The sequence below is a fragment of the Oenanthe melanoleuca genome, chromosome 3 (genome assembly GCF_029582105.1).
Source record: "Oenanthe melanoleuca isolate GR-GAL-2019-014 chromosome 3, OMel1.0, whole genome shotgun sequence".
Classification (NCBI taxonomy): domain Eukaryota; kingdom Metazoa; phylum Chordata; class Aves; order Passeriformes; family Muscicapidae; genus Oenanthe; species Oenanthe melanoleuca.
This window is the reverse complement of record NC_079336.1, coordinates 91977792-92004726: the sequence shown is the minus strand read 5'-3', so window position 1 is coordinate 92004726 and position 26935 is coordinate 91977792. Positions and strand designations below refer to the sequence as shown.

The 26935-nt window shown below is 41.7% G+C and overlaps 1 protein-coding gene across 2 annotated transcripts in view; it reads left to right on the top strand.

Moving 5' to 3' along the window:
- Positions 1 to 26062, top strand: part of AIDA (axin interactor, dorsalization associated) — a 28460-nt gene extending 2398 nt beyond the window's left edge. The window contains exons 2-11 of one of the 2 annotated variants that reach the window (XM_056488543.1): positions 1426 to 1495; positions 8088 to 8141; positions 10080 to 10134; positions 15498 to 15561; positions 16015 to 16121; positions 17294 to 17305; positions 19765 to 19887; positions 22104 to 22226; positions 22686 to 22803; positions 23682 to 26062. In XM_056488543.1, the coding sequence (XP_056344518.1) occupies positions 1426 to 1495; positions 8088 to 8141; positions 10080 to 10134; positions 15498 to 15561; positions 16015 to 16121; positions 17294 to 17305; positions 19765 to 19887; positions 22104 to 22226; positions 22686 to 22803; positions 23682 to 23778 (823 nt within the window). In that variant the 3' untranslated portion in view covers positions 23779 to 26062. The remainder of the gene's footprint in view (positions 1 to 1425; positions 1496 to 8087; positions 8142 to 10079; positions 10135 to 15497; positions 15562 to 16014; positions 16122 to 17293; positions 17306 to 19764; positions 19888 to 22103; positions 22227 to 22685; positions 22804 to 23681) is intronic. The other variant, XM_056488545.1, reaches the window with a different exon arrangement.
- Positions 26063 to 26935: the final 873 nt, after the last annotated feature.

Here is a 26935-nt window from a genome sequence, read left to right as displayed (position 1 = left end):
GCATTTATTTGCATTAGGGTGGATTTTTTTTTTTTTTTTTTTTTTTTTTTTTAAGTGGCAAATGGAAAGAGGGTTGTGTTAGTGATACTTGCAGAAATGTTAATGCTGTGATGCTGCCTGTTGTGGGTGGCATATTGCTGCTATGGTGATCTGTTTTCTTAAAGTATTACTTTAATAAAATGCCCTTTCTGTGTCCTGTGTATCATAGGGCAGGGCAGTAGGCAAGGAGTATACTTTTGGGTTCAAGCATGTTTGTGCTTTTTGACTTTTCTCAGCCCCAATTTTCTCCATTTTTGAAGGGGGACAACACCACCAAGTTGTGCAGTTACCTCATCCTGTTTGGTTGTTTTCCCTGGTGAAAGTTAAAAGCTACAGTGGCCTCAATCAGTATGGCCTTTTTTGAGGAAAAGCAAAAAAACTGAGTTTTGATTTTTTTGTTCCTGCCACAGGCTTTGACAACAATCTGTTCTGCTGGATGTGTCTTGGGGTATATATTTTATAAACCCCTCCTAAAGCTGGGCCAGCAGTGAAGAGAAGCAGAGTCCCTTTCACAGTACAAACTTGTGAGCTTCCAGGAGGAAGCCTATTGTGATGTCCCTGGGTTTCCCCTCAATCCCTGTCTTCCCTCTCCCTCTGCTTGTAAAAAAAAAAAAAAAAAAAAATTATTTACAGGGAATGGCAACAATTGCCCAGAGGTTTTGCTTGTTTAATGTTCTCCTTCCTCCTGGGACGGAAACTGTAACTCTTCCCATAGCTTCCCTCCAGCTTCCTTTCGCTTTCTCGAGCTGTTTGCTTACTGTTACTTTCCAAAGCCCTTGGTTCTTCTGCCTTGGTGATGACAAGGGGTGGGGTTTGTGCTCCTCCTGTGATGCTGACAGGCACAAATGTGAGCGGATCCACCCCGGCAGCCTGGGCCAAGCCGCCCTGTGCCTGGCTCCCAGTGCTGGGAGAGCGTGTGCCATGGCCTAGGGTGTCCTCACCCGAGCCCCCTGGCATCTCACTCACCTCAGCCTCTCCCTGGGAAATGCGTGTGGGATTGCACCACTGTGGGTCTTCACAGGGGCTGTGGTTTGTTATTATCAAAGGGGATTGTGAAAGGAAAAAGTGCTTGTAAAAGGGGCTGTTGGATATAAGGATCCTCGTGCCTGTTCTCCTTTCATGATTCATTAGTCTTTCCTAATGTGCAGCCTAATGTAGCTGCACACTTTGTCCACCTTCTGGGGCTTTTTCTTAAGTATGAACTACCACGGCTGTAGAAAACTTTGTTTCAAAAGACAAAAGCAAACCAAAAACACAACAGCAAAACCAACCCAAACCTCTTTGGAGCAGCAGCCTGTGAACCTTTTGGCTGACACATTTTCTGGATCTGGGGTGTGTGTGTTTGTGTTGTGTTCCTGCTCTACAGTTTTCTTTTCCCCCATCCAGATTAGCCAGGCACCTCCAGAAAGAGGCGCAGTCTCAGCACAACAACTCGGAATTCACAGAAGATCAAAAGGTGAGTACTGCTGTTTGCTCAGGCAAGGAGCTTGACTCATAGATGTTGATGTGTGTTATGTTTTTTATCTTGCAGGCCAGAGCCTTATGAGCCCTTTTTTCCTCTCTCAATGTATGCAAACAGAAACAGAGTCCGGCGTGGCTAGAATGGCTGTCATTAGATGTGAGGGATGCTCTGCTTTGCTATTGAATGTCAGGCATGCTGGCCAGAGTCTTTCATAACCTGGGTGTTTCTTTTTTTTTTTTTTTTCTTTGGTAATGTTTGATAACTTGCTTATTCAACATTAGCACAATTTATGTCGTGAGCTCTGAATACAAAACATCTTGAACTGCAGACATTGAGGGTGTGTGAGGGGGATGAAAGCTTAACATGTAACACCTGACAGGGAAGGGTCCTGGCAGAATACTCCCTAGCAGCCTCTTAGACTGTTATTTGTTTATAATGTTTCAAAATGTTGAAATTACTTTACTCCTCCCTCGCTTTCTTCAGTTGAAAGGCTGTTTCTTGTCTTAGCAACATACTGCTGCAGTTCTGTGATGGGATTTAAGTGGACTCATGCACTCAAGCATTTACTGCAAAATAAAATCATTAGAGATATAAGGCCCTACTAAATTTCCTTGTCTTCTATAAAGGCACGTTCTTCTTAGGAATAAAAAACTAGAGACGTGTGTTTCCAGATTTCCATGTCATAAGATCACTTGTTTGAGCAATGCTGTTACCTGAAAATTGACATTTGCTAGCCCAGAATCTCACCAATGGTAATAGGATGCTAGAGTGATGGGAGCTGTGCTTGGGATTGTAAGTCCTGAAAACAGGTGCTGGCTACAGAAATTTGAGATGAACTTGATATGTGTAAAGAAGCTCAAATAAATGCATCTTTACTAGACTCTGAGAGGTTTGTAGCTGTTTTCTCAAGGTGTACCAATATGAAAAGCAAATACCTGATCTTCCATGTTCTGCTTACCTTCTGCAAAGATGATAAAGCTCATGATTGCCTTAAACAGGGCCATAGTTTTGGAGAAGCATTTGGTCCACTTTTCCTGAACTGTAAGCCATGAGAGCCTTGTTAATGTTGGACAGCTGTTTATTCCTTGAATGCTTCTGCTCTCCCTCCCTTGCTGGTAGCTTTCTCCATCATTCTCAGCTAGAGTCATCTTTACTGTGTGTTTCCCCTCTGTGGAGACTTTTGAAAATGTAGTTACTTCATGAAGGCGAAGCTGTTAATCTCACTTTTGGAGACATCATCTCCTGTGAGTATGGGAACCAGAACCACACAGGGCTTTGCCTCCAGATGTTCCCTGAGTCTTATGAAAAGGACCTTGGACCAGATTGTGGAAGTGAATGAGGTCAGCCATGAGGGAAGGCCTGGGGGGCTCAGGAAGTGGAGATAACTGACCTCAGATGTTTCATGCACAAGTGCTGTCATGTCTTAAGGCAACACTCTTCTGAAAAGAAAAAAAGTAATGGGTGGTGGTTTTACATCCTAGCAGAGTGATACCCGTTTCTGAAGCTGATATAATTTTATAAAAGAGGATGGCATGTTTATCACTTGCTGGGTTTTGCAGATTATTTAGTGGCTGATGTACTGAATCTTTTGAGTCTGGTTATCAAATAGCTGTTTCATTAGCCACATGCACAAAACAATTCCCCAATATTTTGTTGAAAGAACACTTTATCTCCTCTACCATGAGGAATGCTAGTCACAAAAAAAAATTTGTGACTAGAGTCTTGCTATTGCTTAGAAAAAAGCACTTGAAACTCTGTACAGCAAAATCTGAGTAAAGCTCCTTGCTGTGCTGGTCTTCCCTATTTCTGCAGGAGCTCAGCCAGTATATCATCTAGTGATTATGACTAATTACTATCATCACTAATATCATTCATATGGCATGTGGCTGGAGGGCTTGGTGTATGCTGGGTTTGCAGCAGTTTGATTAAATAGAAATGTATCTTCTTTCCTGTTGCCCTTCCAAAAATCAGCTACAAATCAGTAACTTTTGCTCAACTGTTCTCCTGGCAATGCACCCACCAGCATGTCCTTTCCTTCTGGTTCCCAAAAATCTCTTTTCCTGTTATTTTAACTTTTTCAGGCTCTGTATGTTACAGAAGAGCCACCTTTTTTTTTCTTTTTCTTTTTTTTTTTTTTTAAACTGGAAGAATCTGTAACCTTCAGGGTTTGCTTATCTGATGTTGTCACTGGCCAAGGCTGCATGCAGAATTTCATAGATTGAAAGGCCATGAAGCTAATTATGATTTCCACTTGTTTGATCTATCCTCGTTGCAGTTGTTTTGTAGATTTTCAGTCAGCTGTTTTCCAAAGGACCATACATACTGCTGAGAATTGTTGTGAGGCTGTAGTTTCTTACTTGACCTACCCTGTGGGGAAGGTGGATTTCAGTAGTGATTTGTCTGTACCAAGGGGATATTACTTTCTTTACAGCTGCAGGGAAAGGACAAGACTAGGTTAAAGTCCTCATCTCTATCTGTCTGTATGAACTTTTACCACATTTGGGTTTATTTCATGCATCACAGGTGGTGTTACAGTGCAGATATGGCCACACAAAAATTGATGGTGTGTTACTTGCTAATGTAATCATAAAATCTGTAATCTAAAAACACTTGACAGATACTACCAGTTTCTTTCCTGGTCATACTGTGAGCCAGTTGTCATTTGTCTTCTAATACATGTATTGTTTATGGTAAGAATTCAGGCTTTTAAATAGCTGTATCTCCCATTTTTTGCTCCTAAAGAATCAGTTCTGAAACACTATGTGCTATTTGCCTTGATAGGGCAGACTCCAGATTTTGTTGTTCACTCCTGTGTTTTCAAATTCTGATGGGTTGTCATCTTATAACTATTGCTGGACATAATCCTGGAGTTTTAGCCCTTAGGGAAGGCTCAATCTTGACTTGGGTAATTGTCAGTGCTGGAATCTTCATTAGTGATTGTGAATTTTATTGAAGAATTCCTCTGCAGATCCTGTGAACAGCAAATCATTGTGTTTAGTCTCCTTTCAACAGCTATAAAAAGGCTGTGCAACAGTTTATCACCTAGAGGCAGCATGTGTGGAATACTAAGAGATACAGCTACTGATGAATTTACCTCAGTCTTAACATTTTGAATACTGCTGTTTATTGTTCTGTCTCCATTCTCTAAAAATCCCATCTTCATTCATGATCAGCCACTGTGTTTTGAGATAGGAATTGTTCCAGTTAGGCTTGGCTGTGTCTGTCCAGCTACAGTTACTCTCACCCAGTTCTCTGTGCAATAAATGTGACCTTTAAAGCCCTCTTCCAACCACAGTTGTTGCTTCTCATGTAACTTTTTTTGTGCTAGGCTGAGTTCTCGTCAGTGTTAGAAAATCCTGCTTTTGAAGCAATGATCACTCGCTGAAATACGAGCACTGTTGAACAGCCTTAGCATGATTCATTAAACTACTGGTCTTCTAACAGCCTAAACTCTGGTTAAAGCCAAGCTCTGCTCTGGCTCTGTGTTTGTGCAAACATCTTTGCCTGCATTACAGTTAGCACAGTCATTACTCACACAACTGCTCTGAAGAAACCTTCACTACGAGATCAACTGACGTTTCCCCATTCTAATCATGAGTTTACATAAAACTGAATCTAAACTATTTTAAACTAGCAAAGTTAATTATGCCTTCAGTCTTTCTAATGAGATGCAGAATGTTTTCCCTACAGCAAAAAGGATCCTTTGCATGGGATAGTTGCAGCTGAAAATGATAGCAGTGTTTAGCTGCATTTTTAACTTTTGGGTTGGGTGTGGTCCCTTAAAAAAATAGTTATGAATAATGCCTGCTGGGAGCTTGCCATATTTCAATAGATTCCATATAAAACCTATTCTTTGCTATTTTAAGACTCCCAAACTCTCTTCAATTAATCTGTTTCTAGAGCCATTATTGCCCTTCAGCCCCCAGGAGCCAGAGGACACTACAAAATGTACACTACAAAATTGCTCTTTGTCCTGTGAGGAGGTTCCTAGTTTGGGCACTTTTCAGAACACACAGTTATGAATCTGCAGGATGGGGAATAGTGGAGCTGTTGAATTTGCTGGTGAATTGACAAAGGAGTTAGGGGTTGAGCAGTGCTTCTGAAACCTCATTTATGATGTGGGCTTAAAGAGAGACCAGGAGGGGCAGAGCCAGGTGGAAATCTGTTTACATGTTCTGGTTCTGTGGAGACTATGTGCTGTGTGCTGGTACCCTGCAAACTCAGGGTTTTTAGCCCTCTTTCTGTTGTACAAGTGGAGAAGTTTTGATCTCACACAGAATGGGCATGCTCTTTGCTCAGCAGTCAACACCCAAACCATTGGAACAGCTGGACTTCTGCAAATGCTGGAGCTGTAGTCAAACCTCAGAGATTCCCCTCCCTTCCCTAGGGAACCTGTGGATTCCTTTCTTTTACCCATTATTTCACACCTTCCTCTTTAAGAATCTACCTTTGCAAATATATTTTTCCAGATGTTCACAAATATAAAAATGAATTCCTTTTGTTATAGTGCAGCTGATGAGATAGATGTAGTGTGTTCTCATTCCAGGGACTGAGAATCTGCTTCTGAAGTACTGCTTGGTGTCCTCCCACCCAGCCTGGCAGTACATGTAAACAAATCCACAACACCCACATATGAAGTGTGGGTCTGAAAGTCTCAAAGTGAACTCAGAACTCTATATGCTCTTTTATATTTCCAAATATAAAATATTTTCAAGCTGTGCTGGAGATCCAGTCATGGGTCTCTGTTGTATAGCAGAATTGGGGGAGGGAGTTTGTTGACTGAACAATGTGTCCTGGGTTAATAGGCATCACTCACTGCTTTTTGGGAAGGTGCTCAGAAGAACTCAAGTTTTTGAAAGGCCTCCATGCAGTGGACAGTAATAAAAGTTATGAAGATGTAAAGTCTGGCCTAGTGCCATGTTGTAACAATTTTAAGGGGAGATGCCAGCTGGGGAGAAATGGCTTCAAAAACTTTGAGCCTGTGGTGGCAGATGAAAATCAGATATCTGAGGCTTTTGCACACTCCAGCTGTTGGCTCTGCACTTGAGGTATTGATGTGTGATCTACTTATGATTCAGCTTCTGAACTCCTTCAACTTTCAGTGTGGCCTAAGGTGAACTGAAACTGCAGTCACTTAGTTTTTATCCCAGCCTTTTGAAACTACTGGGGGCCTGGGAGCTGATTGAGAAGGATTTGTAATACCCCTTTGCAAGAGAGCCAGAAGGGGTGATGGGAGGAGGCACCTTTGAAAGCATGCCTAGTTTATATCTGCTGTTAGCAACATCTTGAAATCCAAAAAATATGACCCTTCTTTTGGATTTGACTGATACTGTATAGCTTGCCAGGTGTCCATACTCTTGAAGTTCTGTGATGCTAGAGTTGTGCTTTAGGAAATCTTTTCCTCTCCTTGCATCCACCTTGTAGAGGAGCTGTTTTTATACTACCTGATTTAAAAGGAGAGAATGAGTTGCAGGGACATATTTCAACTTTAGTCTTCCTTCTGGGGGGAAATTTAATTTGAAAGTAAACTGCTTTTCTTTGTAACTTCATTGTTGCTGGTTTTCTTGCCCTATAAATGTTCCACAGAGTATTTGAGTTTATACCTGGCCCTTATTTCTGCAGATCAAAAGAGCTTTTCTTCACAAAAAGGTTTTAGTCAATGAACAAACTTGTAATGGTCAGGAAAAATACACTGGGCAGTTGTGTCCTCTTGATGTCACTAATGGAAGTCTTAACTCTTCCTTTCAGCTGGTAGTAACAGAAACAAATGTGACTTGCTGGAGCATTTTACTTTGTGAGACATAAAAGCTTAAAACTGTCTTCAAAGCAAGACTGCTTGCAATGGACTATTTTGAAGCCCTTCCCTCTCTTCTACATTTTTAAATGAAAATGAGAAATTGCTTCACAGTTCTGCTCACAGATATTTTACATTGCTCACAAGTTTGAATTCAGGCATATATTCCATGATTCACTCAGTGTTTAAATCTCTTAAAATCACAAAAATAGAAAGTTAGAAAAATAATCCACCTTTAGACTTCCTCTCCCACCAAAACCCACAGGAGTGGGCTGTGTTTTTTTAGGGCTGAGATACTGGGCTGGTGTAATGTCTGATGTGGGTGGACTTGGTGTGCTGAGGTTGGGAACCTGGTAAAAGAGCTGTAGGCCTGGCTCCTAAAAGGGCAAATCAGCACAAACCACTCAGGTTCTCAAGAGGTAATACACTGCTTGGCTTGGATTTATTTTTTTTTCAGTCCCCTATCACCTGAGAGCAGTTGAGTTTATAAACAGTTTATGATGTGATAGGCATTATTACAATTTCTGCAGAGTGAATGACCCCCCTCTGTGTTGTTGAACTGTGGGAGGGGAGTTACGTGGCAGATGTCTTTCATCTATTGTGCTTTCAGCAAATCCTGCTTTTCTATAAAAAAATGCTTCTGATGCTGAATGGTCTGATACTGAACAATAGACCTGAAATCTTTGAGAAAAAAAAAAAAAAAAGCAGCTGTTTGTGTTTGCATTCTTTAAGTAAGTGTCAGTCTGGACAAATACAGTTTCAGTACTAAATTATTTTTTTTTCCCTTTTCAGAAAACCATAGCTAAAATTGCAACATGCTTGGAACTGAGGAGTGCAGCTTTACAGGTATAGCTCTTTTTCCTATCTGCCATCATACTTTAGCAGCAGGTAACTGTACAGCTTTTAAAAACTTGTTTACTGTCTTCAGGAATACCTAAACTCAAAATGGAATGAACACTTGAAATTTCCAGGTTGTCATCGTGATGGCCCAGGTGGCTGCCTGTGCTTATATGAGCATCTATTAGTGCTTATACAGGAATTTAGCTCCACATTTTGTGGTTTTGGTTCTTTGCCTCATTTTCATCCTTCAGAACTGGTTTTTTTCCTCTTCCTAATCTGTGTGCAAGGTTAAAAAGATCACCAGAATGACCTTTAGACATATTCAGCTGCTTCACAAGGCCACAAAGAAGAATGTGTATGTAGAAAAAAAATTACTTTTTAGCAGTCATGAAAACTGGCAGTGCTCTAGGAAAATGTGGGAAAAGAATAATTTGTAAACTATTCTTTTGGCTTTTTTCTGGACTGAAAGTAGATGTCATGGGAGTAGATACAGTTTTTTTTCTCAGCACATGCTTATCCCTGAAACTAAAAGCAAGTAAGAGAAATTTCCAAAAGACCATGTATGGAGAAGGGATGAATCAAAGCTTGTGTTACTGGATTACCTCTTTGCCAAGAAAGAGTGATGGCAGGCAAATTTTGCATCAAGTTACTCCCAGCAGCACTACCAAGTACTTCATGTTGCTGGGCAAGGTGCTGGCTGGGATGCAGCATGCTGGACTCGTGAGGTGGGGCCTGACCAGTCTCGAGGCTGTGTAGAATTTGAAGAATTAATTGGTTACCTCTAGCTGTCATTTTATTTTTATCTAATCTGGGGTGCCTGAAGAGTGTTGCATTTGCTTGGAGTCACTGTGACTTAGACAAGGGCCTGCATGTTCCACTATGGAACAACTTTGTGGGTCAGTTCCCATCTGGAAGCAGCAGCAGAAGCTGCAGCCATGCAGCTTCACAACCTGTCAAGCTGGAGAAATGATGTTATGCAAGAACAGCCTTCCTTGTTGTTGATTACGCAGCAGTAAGTCAAGGATTTTAGAATCTTTTGAGAAGGGTACAGGAACTTCTTCCCCAATTCACTTTGGGGAAGTAATGGTTTCTTGTCAGAGATTAAAGCAGTTAGTGAGTGTGCTCATCTTTTCCCACTCACTTAGGGTATAGCTGTTTTAGTATCCTTACACAATCTTGCAGAAGATCCCTATTCACTCTTGGACAAAATCAAGGAAAAAAAAACAAACCTCATTGGACCTTAAATGTTGAAAACAATGGGCAATCTCAAGGGGTGCCAAGGGTGCAATGACATAATAGGTAAGACCTGACCATCCACTCAGAAGAGAATGTCCAGTGTCAATCCTCTTATTTTCACTTCTTTCTATGCCAGCTCTGCCACTTGTCTCAGAATAAAGTGATCTTATCAAACTGTTGGTGAGCTACCTCAGAATAAAAAATTAAGAACTTGTCTGTTGAGTTAGTAAGTCAGGCTTACTGAGAACTGTACATATATGTGCTACAGACAGGAGGAAACCATCATCAGGCTGGAGAAAAGAAAGATGGGAATTCCTCTTCTATTTTCAGTGAGTTCTTGGCTGAGTTTTGTCAAACTCATCCTGTGTACTGTAATTTCTGCCAGTGTCACAATGTTGGACACGTGTCTTGAAATGTGAATGTTCCTGTGTGCAGTAAGTAAGAATTTACAACTAGTTTGTTTAAAAATATTTATCTTGCATTACAGCTATTGGATAAGTTTGTTCTTAATAAGTGAGAAGTAATGTAGTCTCTGCCTCACCTGTGAACCTGCCTTTTGTTGGGGAGATTTTTTGGGGGATGTAGTTTTGTAGTAATTTGGTGTGCTTGAACAAAGGAAACACCCTGCATGCTTATTCTGAGATAAGATAGCTCTGTGTGACAGGAAGGTGCATCCAAAGATCTGACTCTTTCTTTGTACTATCCTAGTCCACCCAGTCGCAGGATGAGTTTAAGCTTGAGGATCTGAAGAAGTTGGAACCAAGTAAGTGGTATCTTTGTACGTTGAGTGCCATTTATCATGACAGGGGAAAACATGCCTGCAGCAGGAATACTGACTAACCACACTGCATGATGCTGGGTTTAGGTGCTTATTCCAAGTGTCTGTCACCACGCAGACAGAACTTGATGTGCCTTAAGGAATAGAACGTGAGTAGTTTAAAAGTACAATAACCCAAATGTTTCAGATAATATATTCATCTTCAGTTTCAAATAAACAATTTGGGTGCTGCTAATATTTGCATAAAATAGTATTTTAAGCTATCAGTAGTACATTATATAATTTACCTGCACATTTCTTAGTTGAACTGTATTTCAACACTTTGTGGTCTTCCTTCTTGCAGCATGACATTTATTTTTTCTTCTGAAAATATTTAACTTGTGTTCATGGTAGCCAATCACCTATCACCTCCCAGTGTAATGCTACCAGACCAACAAAGTTGAGAGTCAAAGTGAGGATGTGAGTCAGTCTTTGAAGGGTTTTGTGTGATGTTGTTTTTTCCCCAACTGATCCTGGGTCAGGTCTTGGTATGTCAATCCAGAAATAACCTTTTCATATAGGAAGTATCTATTTATCTGCTTCATTTTCCTTCCTGTAACACTGGCTGCTTTGTTCTCAAAGCATCCTTATGATTAGAGCTTCCACATCTAAGCAATATTATCCTGAATGTTAATGTTTCTGCAATTCTCAGGAACAGGAAATGTGGAAGAGCTTCTTTCATGCTGACTGAAGTTGGTTTTATTTTGCTTATGACACAATTTTAACATTAAGCAGCATGTTGGGGCTAAATATGATAGGCAGGCAAGTGTTTCCCCTTTGTGAGTAGGTTGAGCTTCTCTGTACAGGATCCTACAGAGGAGCATATTAAAAAGTGGAGCATTGAGCTAAGCTTCCTAATTATCTCTACCAAAACAGAGGCCTTTAAACTGTTCCCTGAAAGTGCAAAGTGAAGGTGTGTTACAAAACTGCTGGGTCTTATGGGTGAAGACCATAACTCAGGAAAGGGTTTAACTGTGTATTGCAATATTTGGTCTTCCTCAGTCTACATGTTGCATGTCTGGCCTCTGAATCCTCTGACTTGGGATTTTTCTGTATAGATACTGCTGCTCTCTGTTTACAAAGTATTTAAAATGTCGTAATCATTGAATGACTGTGGATTTTATACTCCATTGTGCAAATGTGAGTGACTGAATGATGGAAGAGAGACGGGAATCCTGTCCAAAATTTCAATTATGGTGCATCAGTCCTGTTGCTTATCATCAGAGAATTGATTTCTAGCTGTCAAAAAAACTGCTTGTGTGAAGTGCATCCAGCCCACACCTCATACAACAAGCAACTATATTAAAACTGAGGAAGAGTGTGTGGCCATCAGTTTTCAAATACACTGAGTTATTTTTCTTGGAGGAGAACGGGTGCTTCCACAACAACAATTGAACATTCATGTTCCTAATGCTGCTGTCTTACTTGGATGGTTCTGGCCTCTTTCTCTCTGAATTGTGCCTTTGTTTTGTGGTTTTTAAGTGTATCTTGAATAGAGCAAATCTTAATCATGCCAATACCAGCCATTTCTTAAAACTCACCGTGAAGTGTCTAAATTTGCATGTTGTCAATTTTCTTTTGCATCCCACCAGAAAAAGCTAAAAAAATCTGGGCTGGCAATGCAAATAAGTGATTCCTTTGTTAGGTCAAGCCATTCCATTAGGGTGGAACAAAAACAGCTATTCATACAAAACAGCTATTCACACAATTTGGCTTGTTTTAATTACTTTTGTGCCTGAAGCTGTCAGAATGGTTTTGGTGTTGTTATAACAACCAGGGCCCTTAGATTTACTTTTTGTTTCTTCCCCTTAATCTTGTGTTGTCGAGTTCTAACTTTTCCTACTTGAGTTTGCATTTCATGCAGCTTGGAAAGTGAAGCAGTTGGCTACTTCTGTTTGTTTACAGGATTTGTCACTGAATAGTGCTGGAATAATGCTATAGGAGGTTCCATACATACAAATAGTTCTTTTTAGGCTGTGCTGTGTGAAGTCATTGTTAACACACTGAATCAGTCTCACCAATACATTTCTTTGTGGAAGCTTATTACCAGTATTAGAATGCACAGTACAAATGGATGGGCTGGGGCATCCCTTGTGCCTGGGTGATAATTATAAGACAAGTGGATACTGGGTTGTACTGGGGAGCATGGTGAATTATGTTGTCTACTAAAAAAAAAAAAATCAGTACAGGTATCAGAAAAAAAAACACTGTCACAGAAAATCTAAGTGGACAGGGGTCTTTACCAGGTTAATGTGTCCTGATCTTCTGGCTTATATTGATAATTTCTTTTGAAATCTTTCAAAAAAGAGCCAACTGCTGCAACATCAGACTATGGGGATGGTGAAGGGCATCGAGGAGGAGTGGCTGAGGTCACTTAATCTGTTCAGGCTGGAGGACATTGAGGAAAGACCTCACTGCAGTTACAACTTCCTCCTGAGGGGCAGAGGAGGGGCAGGCACTGATAACAGTGATATGGCCTGAGGGAATAGCCTGAATTTCAGGGGTGGTTTAGGTTGGATATCAGGAGAAGGTGCTACACCCAGAGGGTGGTTGGGCACTGGAACAAGCTCTCCAGAGAAGTGATCACAGTACCAAGCCTGACACAGTTCAAGAAGTGTTGGGACAATGCCCTCATGCACATGGTGTGATCCATGGGGTGTCCTCTGCAGGGCCATGAGTTGGGCTGTGATGATTGTTGAGGGTCCCTTCCAACTCAGGAGATTCTGTGATTCTGTGCAAATCAAGGTGACACTGTCCAATGTCACAAAAAGAAAGGCAACTTCTGCACAAGAGGCTGCAGAACAATATTTTTAAAAGATTTCTGTTGGAAATGCAGCATAGATGGAGGCCTCAATGCTGGGATCTACCTGCTAGTTGCACTGATGGAAAATTTTCTGGGAACTATGTTCTCAAGCAGCAACATTACACAGGGGAAGGGCTCTTTGTCCTAGAGGTGAATTATATTTTTGGAAAATGAAAGAGAGATCCAAAAAAGCCCAAACCAACCTTTTAAAGCTTGGATGTCTTACACAGCATTACAAGGGAGATTCCTGTTTGTATTAACCTAATTTTTTGTCCTGTGATCTGGTAATTTTTTTTAATCAACTGAAGCTCACACTTGTGGTAGATACAAAGAGGATTTTCCTTTATCTTAAAGTTTTATTGCTTAGCTTTTCCTTAGTGGCTTTGAATAAGTATTTCACCAGGCTGAGTGGTGGACCTGCTGTTTATGCTGTTGGTCTTTAAAGGGGCACTTAAGTTGCTGTGTTACAGCTTTGCAAAAGTATTTGCCATTGATGTTGAGGCAAGGATTGAAAGCTTTTTAAAAACCTGAGCCACAGCTTTGTGTAGCAAAAGGCAAGAGGTTTTGCTTCTGAGCTGAGCATTCAGCACCACATTTGTTGGCGGCAGGACAGGGGTGTCAGCCTCGGGCAGCAGCAGCAGGGTTTTAGGTGCTGTAGAACTTGTTTGTCTCTTGCCTGGGCTCATGTCAGTAGAGCTCTTTGGGTCCTCTAGTGATGCCTGAAGGGAATTACGAGGAGGGTTTTTTCAGGGGCTGCTCCTAAGAGGATCTGGTTACTCGAAGAGAGGACTTACCAAGCTTTGAAAAGAGGGAGAAGAGCTACTGTGATGCCTGTCTCTTCTGTTTGGTGTACCTGTGATCTGTGAGAGATCTCACTTCACAGAAGTTTTCCTCCTGGAGTAGTTTCACTTTCTGTTTCTAACTTTTTTCTCTGAGAGCTGGGGAATTCTGAGAGTCATAAAAATCCCCTTCTTTTCTTAGCAGCACTGGAAGATGACTATCTGTTGTGAATCAGCTGCTTTTCTGGTGGGAAGTGGCTGTGATTCTTCAGAATCATGTTGAGATCTGCGTTACTCTCAGAGCCAAATCTTTAGAGAGAGAGAGAGAGAGAGACATGGCATCAGTTTTGTCTCTCATCACAGCTCTGACTGAAGGCACTTTAAACCTTTCTCTGTATTTATGTATTGTGTCTGGCTGGGATCAGGTACTGATTAACCTCTCATGATTTTGCAGAGAAATCAGAAAAAAATCAATATGAGTAAAGACTGGAAAGACTTTTTGGTTTCTTTATAGTTTCCCAGAGGGATAATTTATTCTTAGAGCATTCATATGGTGTCTGGTAAGCTAATGCAGGAGCCCAGACTGGGTGATGGGAATGTGAAAGCAGACAGGGAAGCTCTACTGCACTGGCTGAGTTGCAGTGTGCTCAGGCAGAGGGGCCTGGCAATGGCTCCTTAAGTACCTCTTGGTATTTGTGTAATCTCAACGTTGTTTGAAAAGAGTTTTGTTCTCATTCAGTAGTCCTAAGGGGAGAATTCCTCTGCTCTGAGAGTGTTTATTGCAAAGTGAAGCTCTGTGAGGGTAGTCAAGGTTTTTTCCTTTCTGCTTCCCCCACCAGACTGGGATATTCATTATCTGGTAGGAGAGTGCCTCTCCCTGCAAGTGTCCTCTTGTAAATTTTTAGGCCTTTTAGCCATCATTAAATGCTTATTTCTTTCTCATGCTTTTGAAAGTTTCTCTTTCTCTGGTAGTTGTGTTTGGAAATGGCAGATAAGTTGGGATTTCTAAAATGTGAGTAAATTTCCAATCCAAATGGCAAAGCCATTCTCCATGGAATGCTGAAAGTACAGGTGATATCTCTGGGGCTTGGTGCCCATATATTGTACTTTTATCTCTCCTGAATTTCACCAATCTAGCCAGACATATGAGGGCAGATAAAAAGAAAACACAAAGCCACCACCACCAAAAAAATAAAAAAGTTTTGTTAGCAGCACACTTGCCGTGGTCGCTGCCTGAATGTGCACCCACATGTGCTGAAGTGTGTCAGCTCTGGAGATTTCAGTCTGTTTGGAGCTGATGCCAGTAACACTACCACCCTGCTCTCAATAGCCACCAAAGATTGCTACCCTCACCCCGGGGGCTGGAGTTTTTTCTCATGAAAATTTTGGTTATTGCCACATTTATCTTCTCTGTCTGTGTGGGTGTGGTAGTAGTGATCTTGTAATGCAGTTGCAGTTCACCTGCCTGAATGTTATAGTGATATAGCTTTGATCACAGCTGTGCTAGTATTTAAAATGAGAGAAGAGGGGTATTTTTTATATGATCTGATTATTTTTAAAATTTTATTATTATTATTATTATTATTATTATTATTATTATTATTATTATTATTATTATTATTATTATTAGTGTGTGAAGATGCTGTCAGAATGGACATAGCTGTGCAAAGTAGTAGAATTAATGCTGGTTTGTGAGTATGGATTTTTATATTTTCCCTTCTCTGCAGTATTAAAGAATATCCTCACTTACAATAAGGAGTTCCCCTTTGATGTCCAGCCTGTTCCACTCAGGTGAGAGAGAACTTTTTTTACATCACTTCATGTACAGGTATGTACCTGAAAGGGTGTATGGCTTGGACCTGATGTGTACCTGAAGCACATTACCAGAGCCATCTGCTTGCCAGAATGCTTTGTGTAAACTGGTAAATAAAAGAACTTTTGAAATGTTTGTCTAGGTACCACTAAAAATCAAGACCATGCTTTTGGTAAAATCAGTACTTGGTGTATCCCTACATCTCTCTGAAATTTCCAATATTGTCTCCTGGCTTTAGGCTCTGTGCTTTCTATTGTTCTGAGTTCCTGCAATCCCTGTCAAAGTAGGTGCCTCTCTGTAGGTAGAGGTAGAAGTTAAGAAGTATGAAATTACATTAGAGTGTGTTGTCCATGTTCAGGTGCTGGCTTGTGAATTGACAGCCAGGTGATGAGTGAGTGTTGGTCTCATTTCTTCTTTCTTGTGTTTTACAGGAAGATTTTAGCACCTGGAGAAGAGGAACACTTGGAGTTTGAGGAGGATGATGAGGAAGGAGGAGCTGGAGCAGGGTCTCCAGACTCTTTTCCTGCTAGAGTTCCAGGTAGGAACATTAGCCTTGCCATGTCAGCCTCTGTAGCATATCTGAGTTTTGGCTCTAAAAAGCTTCTTTTTCCACCTGTGATTTGAGAAGTTTGAGTGGGAAGCTACAAGCTCATGTAAAAAACCCTAATGCTGTACTGGAGAACCACAAAGGTGGCCAGTGAACTCTTTTCAGCAAACAATATCTTACTGTGAAACAGTTGTATGGAAAACCTGAGGTTGGTACTATCTACCTCAAATAATTAGCCTTTAATCCTGACTCAGACTTAGTATTTTCATCCGTGCACTTTAACTATGTGAAGCATTTCATATGTGTTCAAATGTAAATTGCAGCAATGTTCCTCCTGCAGCACATCCTCCTAGAGATGTGAGAAATTGTTGCTGCTTGTTTTTGTGTTGCATTGTTTGGTGAGTGGCTTAGAGTGAAGCCAGGCTGTGAGAGGAGAAAGAGGGAGTTTTTATTTTTCTAGTTAGGTCCTTGTCCATGTGAAAGCACTTGTAGAACTGGATATACCAACAGATTCTAGAGAAGGTCTTCCTGTAGCTTCAGGTTCTGACAATCTTAATGCTGCAACAGAGGTTCTTTAGGTTCCTGGTGTAATTTCTTGGCAGAAGAAACATGTTCCTAGTTTCAGAGCTGGCTGACAAAATTTGTATTTCAGGAATGAGATAACAAGTAAGGAAACCAGTACTAGAACCATGGTCAAAAGAGCTGGGGTGTTACATTACTTATGCCTAGAGAAAACAGATGATACTCAGATGTGATCACAAGCACAGTGCTAAATACAGCCTGTGCAGGCTGACCTGATGTGGACATGCACAATTTACCTGTTCATGCTAAGCTCCCAAAAAGGCTATAATATATTGTGATATTGATTGCTGACATTTGCTGTCTCGATCCTTGTTTTTCACCATGATAAATCTATTTATGGAGATGACTTCTGTCTGTCCCAAGTACTGCAGGAAGTCTCAAACAAAAGCAGTTTGCAGCCCTGGGGTGAGCCTTATGAGTAAAGTGAACTTACCCTATCGAATTGACAGAGTTGTGTTGCACTCCTTGCTTTGATGTGCCTTTAATCCATAGTGTGTGACTGTACTGTCTAACTGACCATGGTCTTGTCTTCTCCATGCATGGCTTCATCGTTATCACATTGCCCCATTCATCCAACCCAGGAGCCAACAAAGGTATGAGAACCTTTTAGTATGTACAGTAATTTTTGTGCTCATGCTCATGTAGCTGTGGTCTTCTTCATACAGCTCTTAGTGCCAATCCTCACAACAAAATTTTTGGTAACAATCACAGTACTGGTTGCCTATCTGTAGGTGTTCATCTGCCTTCAGTACAGAGAAAAGGGAAGGCCATGTTTATTGATTGAAACAGCTCTCTAGAAGTCCTGCTGTACTAATGAAGAAGTTCTGGCTTGTGGTGTAGCCAAGGTAGCTGGAGCTGGATTTTATTTACTGGAATACATATTTTATGGAAAATCATACACAAAGAGTATTTGTGTAGTTAGACTTCTGTGCTGTGTGTAGCTGAACTGGCCAATGGCTTGCTGCTTCTAACAGCAAAGGCTTCCTGCATTTCTCCTGGTTATATATGACTTTATTCCAGTGCTGTGCTTTTCTGTGAGCCATTTCACTTTGTGAGCCCTTCAGAATTGGCACTTTTTTCCCCTTTCTCTGAACTGGGATTTGGGAGGGGAGAGCTGGAATGCCTGTGTCTTGGTAGCAGTGGGCTGCTGGGCTTGTTCAGTGTCTGTCCCTGAAAACCCACTTGGAGGACACTTCCTGCATTTGCAGATGCTCCTGTCCCCCTCTGGCAGAGATGCCCTGTGGCTGTGTGTGGCTGCAGCTTTCTCCTGAAAGGCCTCAGAGTGGGCTTGCTCAGGGGCCCAGGCTGTGGTGGCAGACAGGGAGGAAAGCTGTACCATGGAGAGGGCACTGTCACTGCTGTGGCTGCTGGGTGAAGTGGCTGCAGAGGCTCCAGCACAGGCCTGCCTGGGGCTGTGGCTCTTGTCAGACAGGTTACAGTCAGCTGCTCTAGTCCACTGCTGGCTTGACTGTTCCTCCTGCTAGGGCAGGAAGGAAACAGTGTTCCTTGGATGCTCTCTGTCCTACTGTTCTCTTGTCCTCCTGGAAGTGAGTTTGACCCCTCTGTGCATTGCAACTTTGCAATTTCACATGTTCTGGAAAGCATTCTTCAAGAACAGAATAATTTCTCTTAAACCACTATTTTTATAATAAACACCAGGCTGAGGCATCTTTCAGGTGATTTTTCTATCAAGTACCACATCACTTAGTCCCATGGACAGGAAAGCTGGAGGCTGAAGTTGTTCCTGGCTCTTGGGGAACATGCTGCTTTTAGGAGACAAGTGAGATATGGTGGAGCAAAGGTTTGTGCCAGGCTTGCTTCTGCCTTCACTTAAATTGAAATAAGAACTCTATATTTGAACATTTCTTCAGGAAAGAAACAGGAAGATTAACTAGAGCATGAGCTGCTTTGCAGAAATGAGGGCTCTCCTACTAAGTTTGCTCTCTAACATTTCTCCCACTGCAGTCAGAAGCCTGAGCCATTGCTCAGAACCCTGGGCTGAGCTCTTCTGTGCTGTTTTGGGAGGTATCTGCAGACATGGTGCTTTGGAGGCCCTGAGTCTCCTCAGGACAGGAAATACAGAAACAAACAGCATGAGAGATGGGAATTCAAGTCTTTCATGTGATCCTCAGAGGGGGATTGGATGCAGGAATGCTCATGAAATCTTGCTGAAGCTTGCATGTAGTTTTCAGAGCAGAATGCAAGGTCCCTCTTGCAAAGCCAATCTCTCATAAGACAAAATCTTTGTGGTTCCACAGCTCCTTAAGTGGATGAGAGGAAAAAATTGTGTCAAGAAAAAACGTGTGTTGGACTTGTCAAAGGAAATTAATTACATTGTTTAGATGTAAGCCTTAGAATAACTTCTTTTTTTTCATTTCAAAACCAAAACTTTAACTCAAACATGCTCATGAGCCTGAGTATTTTCTATGCTGGTGCTTGTTCATCCAGTAGGGGAGAGGGGCTTGAAGTGTGCCAGTTTTTGCTAAATTCAGCATGAAATAACCTACTCCATGTTTAATGACAGAATATCATAACTTGTAGTGAGTTTGAACAGTCTGGTTTTCTTGCCAGCTGCACTGTCTTCCTCAGCACTGCAAGGATTCATTTATACTGACCACCAAGTTTCAATGCTAAATATTCTTAGTGCAGAGCTGGGAGCTCCTTCCTTTAGGCAGAAGGGAACTTGGGGGATGCAAAAGCTTTTTTTCCTCCCTTTTAAGTAGAAGCCAGTAGAACACTTAAGAATAATTTTTCTGGTTCCCTTATGTTCTGTATATTTTATTTCTGTTCTGTTTATCCCCTCTATTCTTATGGCATTATTTTTTTATCAGTTGGTTTGACTTAAGGCAGCTCTATTTTTTTCTGGGGGGCTTTAAAATCTGTCAAAGGATGTTGTGGGTCTGTGCACAGACATTCCCATAGTGGTGTGTACTACTGGGACAGGACTCTTTGGAGTTTGAAACTTCTAAAAACAGCATCTTCCATGAGGAAAGATGGGACAAACTGCTGTGAGATGACACCAAGGGTTAATAATATGCTTTACTCTTTCCAGGTACTTTATTGCCCAGATTGCCATCTGAACCCGGGATGACGTTACTCACCATCAACATAGAGAAAATTGGTCTGAAAGATGCTGGGCAGTGCATTGATCCTTACATCACAGTCAGTGTAAAGGGTAATGATTTCTGTTCTGCCTCCTCAGTGCTGCTTTGGAGAGAGTGCATTTTCTGAAAGCTCTATTGATTTTTCAGCCTGCTGGGAAAAACATTTGTTGGCACTTCTATTGTGGATTTAGGGCTTCTGCTTTAATCAAGGGTGGAAAAATTCTGTATTTGACAGCTACTGGGAGGTGAATCTCTGCAGGATACACTTCTTTCTGTGCACTCAGGGGTGGCTTGTCCATGCTGATAACTGAGTGACTTTGCCCTACTTCTCCATCATGGCTTCTACAGCTGACTCCTAAGTACAGGTCTGCTTGGACTGTGTGTACTCCCCACACATCCTGGGCTCTGGGCTTTCTGGAGATGGGGAACCATGACTCACTGATCCATTCTTGCCCTCTCATTAAACTAATTTTGTAGTAATACAAATATAATGTTACTAGGCTTGAGGTTTAGAGGAATGGGTATAAAGCTGGGAAGCAAAGCTTGCAAGTGAAATAAAATAAAAAATGTGTTAGCCTGGCTAGTGAAATGCTTCAGCCAAAGCCTGGTGGGCTGAGAGCACCTATAAATCTGGAAGAACCTCTCTCTGTCAGTCCAGGATAGGAAACATTAGGATTTCTCTGTTTCAGATGGTAACATGGTTGGTGTCTTTTGAGGCTGAGATTTTTGGTATTCACACTCTTTCAAGTGGGAGTATCTCTGTCCCCCATTTTGCATTTCTTAGCAGGAAGCCCCTGTAGTCAAAGCTGCTTACCCTTGCCTTGTTCTGCTTTATTTCAGCTTCTCTTTACAATTTTTGTAGGCAGATGATTTTTTTAAGCATGCAAAAATCTATAACTGAGCCAATATCCTCTTGTTGTTTTCAGTTGTAATAATGACCTTTTATGTGTCCTCTTGAGAAGTGGATACTATTATGATGTGATTATTGGATACTAAATGTAGGGATGAAACACTTGTTAGATGTATGATCAGTGCTTCTTTCCCCAGACATCCTCTGGCAGGAGGAAGGTTCACAGCATCAAATATCCCTTGAATACTTATCAGGGCTTGTAAAGCAAACATTCCTTGTTCCTTGCCACTAAAGTGTTTGTCTCATTGTACATTGCCAAAACTGCTGCTGTAGCTCTCATTTCCCTTCTGGAGCTAAGGGAGACTCTATTGCTGGCTTGCTTTCCTTTCTCTGTTAACATGATGTTGTTTCCAAACTTATTTACCTATAAATGGTGGCTGCCAAGTAATGAGGTAGAAAATAAGATCAAAAAGTGAGTGTGTGGGCAGGGTATGGCCGAGTCTGCTAATAATGTCTTAACACTTTTATCTCCCAAGATTTTTGGTCAGGTAAAGTAACTCTGAGGGCTCATTTTGTCATTGTCAGGAGTCTGAAGATACTCAGTAGCTGATTTCCTTGGTTTTAAATCAAGCTGCTCTTCTGCAGGTTTGGAGAGAGGTTTGTTCCGGATGCAGCATTGGCAATCCCAGTCCATCTCAGCTCATTCCCTCCTGGATGAAGGGAATCACTGGTGCTCCAGGGCCTCAGCCTGTGCTCCAAGCACAGCATGTGCACTCCATACCTGTAATCTTGGCTGCATCGTTAGCAACTTCCTCTGCCAGAGGGAAAGGGATGGAGAATGAGAGGAAAGACAGAGGACAAATGTACCCCTGGAAACAGCAGAGGCTTAGTGAGAAACAATATTGGCTGTGCCAGAGCAGCAAAACCAGGGGCTGGTGCTGAGAGCTGGAGCCCAACCCACAGCCCTACAATGCCTCTGTGGAAAACCCAAGAGGAATAATGCTTGTTGTGTCTAGGGACAAAGCAGGGCATACACAGGGTGTGTGAGCTGTGCCAGCTGTGTCCTGCAGACCCTGTGTGGAGGGCAGCCTTTGGTGTGTATCCCACTTGGGCTGGAGCTCTGCTGGAGTCCTGTGTGCACAGGGAATGCAATCTTTTGCTGACAGCAGAAAGAAATGCACTCTTAAAAATAAAAAGAGGGATAATTTCAGTTTTTTATCTGAAATATTGTTAGAACTTTAGCAGCTTTTGTTGTACTCAAAAAGAATATTAACTGATTATGAAGGGGTACAATAGCCCCTTTTTTAGGTTTTGTGGAAACATCCAGATGTGGATTAACTTTTTGTGGCAGGATGAGGAGAGACTTAGAAGTCTCTTAAAGCTGAACCTTAAAGTCTTAGAAGCTTTTGCCATTCTCATGCTGTTTCTTTCCTGCAGATTTGAATGGGATAGATCTGACTCCTGTGCAAGACACTCCTGTGGCTTTGAGGAAGGAGGACACATATGTCCATTTTAATGTGGACATTGAGATTCAGAAACACATTGAAAGACTAACAAAAGGTATGTGGTACCTGAGACCCGAAACAGGGCCCAGAAGCTTTGGGAGCACAGACACTGGGCTGCTCCTGAGCTGGTGCTGCAGGGCTCAAGATCCAGACAAGGATAAAAATAGACCTTTGCATCCTGTCCCTTTCAAATTGGTCATTGGAATGGCTTGCAGGCAAGGGAGAAATGAAAAGAGATAAAAACAGAGCAGTCTGGTTTTTTTTTACACGGGTATTGAGCTGCTTTATCACCTGCTTAGTCATTGGTACCTGGGTGTGAGCAATGGAGTGAAGAGTTTAAACTGTTGAGAACGTGATGAGTATTGTAAGAACACGGTGTAGCTTTTGAGTAAATAACAGAAGTGTGGGAGATAATTCCCTTCAATTTAAGTAGAGCAACTTAATGACAGATAAGTTTTCGGATAACTCTTAGCCATAATTGCTGACTTTTCTATTCAACCATTTTTCCCTCTAGGTGCAGCTATTTTCTTTGAATTCAAACACTACAAGCCTAAGAAAAGGTTTACTAGCACCAAGTGCTTTGCTTTCATGGAGATGGATGAAATTAAACCTGGGGCAATTGTTATAGAACTGTAAGTGATTCACAATTATGGATGACAATGACAGAGGAAATGAACCAGCCTTCAGTTACACTGCGTGGCTTGTTGTATTAAGGAAGGTTTCTCAGACTCATTAGATTGACTTCCATAAGGCATATTTTATTTTTAATAAGGAGGGGAAGATAAAATGCTTTTAGGCAAGTAAGATGGTTAGAGACTCTTCTCAGAAACTGGACCAGTTTCCAAATAAAATGCTGGTGTTTGTAATTTAATTTTGAATTAATTTAATGAAGTCTGTAGGGGAGATTTTAATTTGGAGCTTAGCCTGAGTGTCAGATCAGCTATATTTGAAAAAATAATCAACTCAGTCTTTTGGTACAGAACTTCTATAAAGGAAATCTGATTTGAGGCATGAGATACCAATTTGCAGTTAACTTTGTGACCATTTCAAAGCAGTATTGAGTGGTTGTGGTGTGCATCCTCTCCTTGCTGAGTGACTCAAGGTCTGAGGGAAGGATTTGAGGATTGGGGTTTGGTTTTTTATTCCAGAAGAGGGTAAATCTTGCAATTTTTGGAAGAGTGCTTAGTCCATGCTAGCTGGAGTACTTCTGAAGTACTGAGTAACTGATACTGGGTCTCTCCTACAGTCCAGAGTATTATATTGGGAATCACCTTACAAAAATATTATGTTCATTAACATTTCAAAATTTTTCTTCTGTAAAAATAATCATCCAGAGAAAACACCGTTTCTTCCTGTAAACCTACTCATTACTGTTGCTTCCAGCAAGCCTTGTCAGATGCATTTAAAAGATGAGGGTAATAAGATCTGCACAGGATGAGCTTTCTAGTTTGCTTTCATCTTCCTGCACAGCCATTAGCACTTGAATTAATGTGCTTTCTTGTGGTTACAGGTACAAAAAACCCACTGACTTTAAAAGGAAGAAATTGCAACTGTTGACCAAGAAACCACTTTACCTTCACCTCCATCAAACATTGCACAAGGAATGACCCCAGTTGTGAGAGCTCTGTGAACTGAACCACAAGTCCTGGTAGCTGTGTAGTAGCCTTAGGCTCCGAGGGGCGGGAAGACGACTCTATTCGTGCCAGTAGGTCACACGAGACCATCACCCACTGCACAGCCCTACATCAGGGGCAGGGACAAGCCTGCCATGCAAGTGCAAGATTTTTTCAGTAACTTCCAGCTACAGGTTTTTCCTAGAGCCCTGATACATAGGTTGACTGCTTTTCCTAAGTTTGCTGTTCATCACTTTTTATCTTTAACCGTTCTTCTCCTTTTGCCTCAAGCTCCCCCTGAGGATGGAGAGTGCCCCTTTGCCAAACCTGCAGCAATAAAGATGTAGCAGGCCTACTAACTGCTTACACTGCTGTGCTATTGTAGTTCCTCTCATCTGCATTTCAGAGTCCTCTGGAGTGGGCAGGGTGACAGAAGACTGGGAGAAGGACAAGGTAGGCTGGGAAGCAGCTTGAGGTACTGCAAGTGCTTTGAAGTGAGGGAGCGGAGGATGCGGATCAGGTGGGTGGCCACAAGTCCCTGTGGTCAGGTCAGGAGGAGGACAGCTGCAGATGAGAACACTGAACTATGATTGAACAGCCTTGCCTAAGTTTTGGATGCATGTTACGATCCTTTCAATCACTGTTACTCCCCAATAGAGCTATTCTTTTCTGTATCTTGTCACAGAGTGGTTTGCAAAGGTGGGTGCAGGATAGAGAGGCCTTCTCCAGGGCTTTGTCCTGGTGGCAGTGGGCATTTTGCCATTTCAGTGACAGGCCCTCAGTGCTGAAGTGTCAGTTTTCCAGAGCTTTGTATAAAATAGGTCTAGCTAGCAGGCTGACCCACCTTTTACATGAAACTGCTGTTCTTATGGAAACTGATTGTATGCAGTTTTCTGCATATTTTGTGCAAGTCTGGAAACTTACTCAAAAAATTACCTTTTTATGTAAGTAGATAGGATTATCATTTATTTTCTATATTTTTGATTTGGTGTGTAATAAGCTGCAGGACATTGGCTTATTATGACACACTTGCATTCACCTTTTGACCTGAAAAAGGGACAGAAGTGGAACCCAGTCAAATCTTTCATATATTTGCGTGGATATTTAATATGATATTTTATGGTTTGATAAACTTCTTGCATATCTAACTAGTGCCTGAATACTCTGCTATGCTAACTAAAGACCCAGCTCCCAAAATAGTGTCAATTACTTTAAACAGCCTGGATGCAGTTGTAGCATCCATTTCTCTTTTCTGTTGCCTCATCCCAAGATATTACATCATGTGTTAAGGGAAGGGATGTTACTTTTCCTCATGCTGTTTGTCTCCACTCAGCTGTTCAGCATTTTTGGTGTTACCATATTGATTAGGATAAAAAGCTGGTTTTGAATGTCCTAATCATCTTGCCTTTCTTTGCTCTGGTATAACTAGGGATGACATTATTTAGGTGTTACCACAAAAGTCAGCAATGCTTTCTCAAATTCCACTGCTGGTTGGAGGGGAAAAAGGGCAGTTGAATTGTCCTGTTTATGGCTCTTTACCGTATCCCACTGGTTTTAGAGCTGATGGGTGACCATCAAGATATCCCTGTGAGTTATGGAAACAACTCTGAATGCAGCATTCTGGACACCAGACTAAAGGAACCTACACTGCTAAAAACCAAATAAGAATCATCCTCTGAACTCTGCAAAAGGACAGAGCAAAGCATCAGTCTGTGGCTGCAAGTAACTCTGAGCTTGGCCCATTTACCTGTCAGTGGTCCCTGGCTGGCTCAGGACTTGTTCTGACTGAGGAATTGCAGGATCTGAGTGTCCCTGAAAAGGTGGAAGGGCTGGTTCTGGAGTTCAGTCCAGCTCTGCCATCCAGGGTAAGCACTGTAGTTGTGTGTGTCCAAGGTGAATGCTGGTGCATCCAGAGGGACATTCCATCCAACTTTTGTTACTGTTAGCTGGGATGGGCAAGGGAGGAGACACTGAGCATCACAAAGGCTTGTATGGGGAAGGAAAGATCCTGAACTTGGAAAACTTCTAGTCATGGATATTCATCAATGTATGTATCATCAGCCACCCTGCAAACTGAAATACTGTCCCTTGAAGTACAAACCCATCATTTCTGCTGCTTACCTGGACCCTTCCCCAGCTTGTAGATGTCTGTATTAATGCCAGTTATATGAAATGTCAACTTTGAAGTATTTTTGTTGAATACACAAGTAGAGCTTTGTATTTAACTGATTGTGAATTAATGTCTGAGTGTGAAATACCATTTTTAAAGTTGCTTCTATCCCTTGCCTTTTTTCTGTGAACCGTCTCAGTGCCAGGACTGCTGCTGCACACACCACAGGCTTCAGGATTGTTTTATGCTTCAGTGATGTTCCAGCTTGTCTTTAATCTGAAATCTGAATCTTTACACTTGTACTGTAACACCTAGACGGCAACTTTAATGCCTGCTTGTACTCTGGCAGTAAAGCTGTAATGGCCTCCCAGTAGGGTTTTTTATTATTCTGCATTGTTTTCCTTTTTTCCTCCTTCAGGCTGCCTTTTGGACAGTGCACTTGTGAGAAACCTTACTCACTGAGACAGTCAAAAGCCTCCTATTCCAAATGCTTGCACTAACACTTGAACTGCCAGTGTAGGGTGTGTTTTGAAAGTTATTTAGTGGTGGTAGCTGCAGTAGATGTTTACATACCCCCAACTCTGCTTTACAGAAAGCTACTTTCTTTTCTGATGGAAGTAAAAGAGGCTCTCCAAATCCAGCCTTCCTCTTAAAGAAGCTGAATTGCTCTTAACCCTGAGGAAGATGAAAACTCAGCTCTCAAACTTCACTTGACGCTGCAAGGTGCTCTTGAAAGCAAAAAGCAACTGAGTTTTTCTAGTGGAGAGGCACTGTGGAAACACAGGTCAACTCCACAACTTCATCAAGGTTTCCAGCTCTGGAAGCTGTATTCCTCAGGGTCCTCATTACATGAAGCAAGTCCATATCGTGTCAGAGTAGATCAGTATAAGGGTAACATGGTCATTACCCTTGCAGCAGCATTAATTTGGCCTTGATCCAATTCTTGTTCTCAGATCTGTAGCATTCTCTGTCACATTACTGAACCAATGTCCTTTCTGAACAAAACATGGCACTGAAACAAAGCCTTCGGGGTTTAGCAAA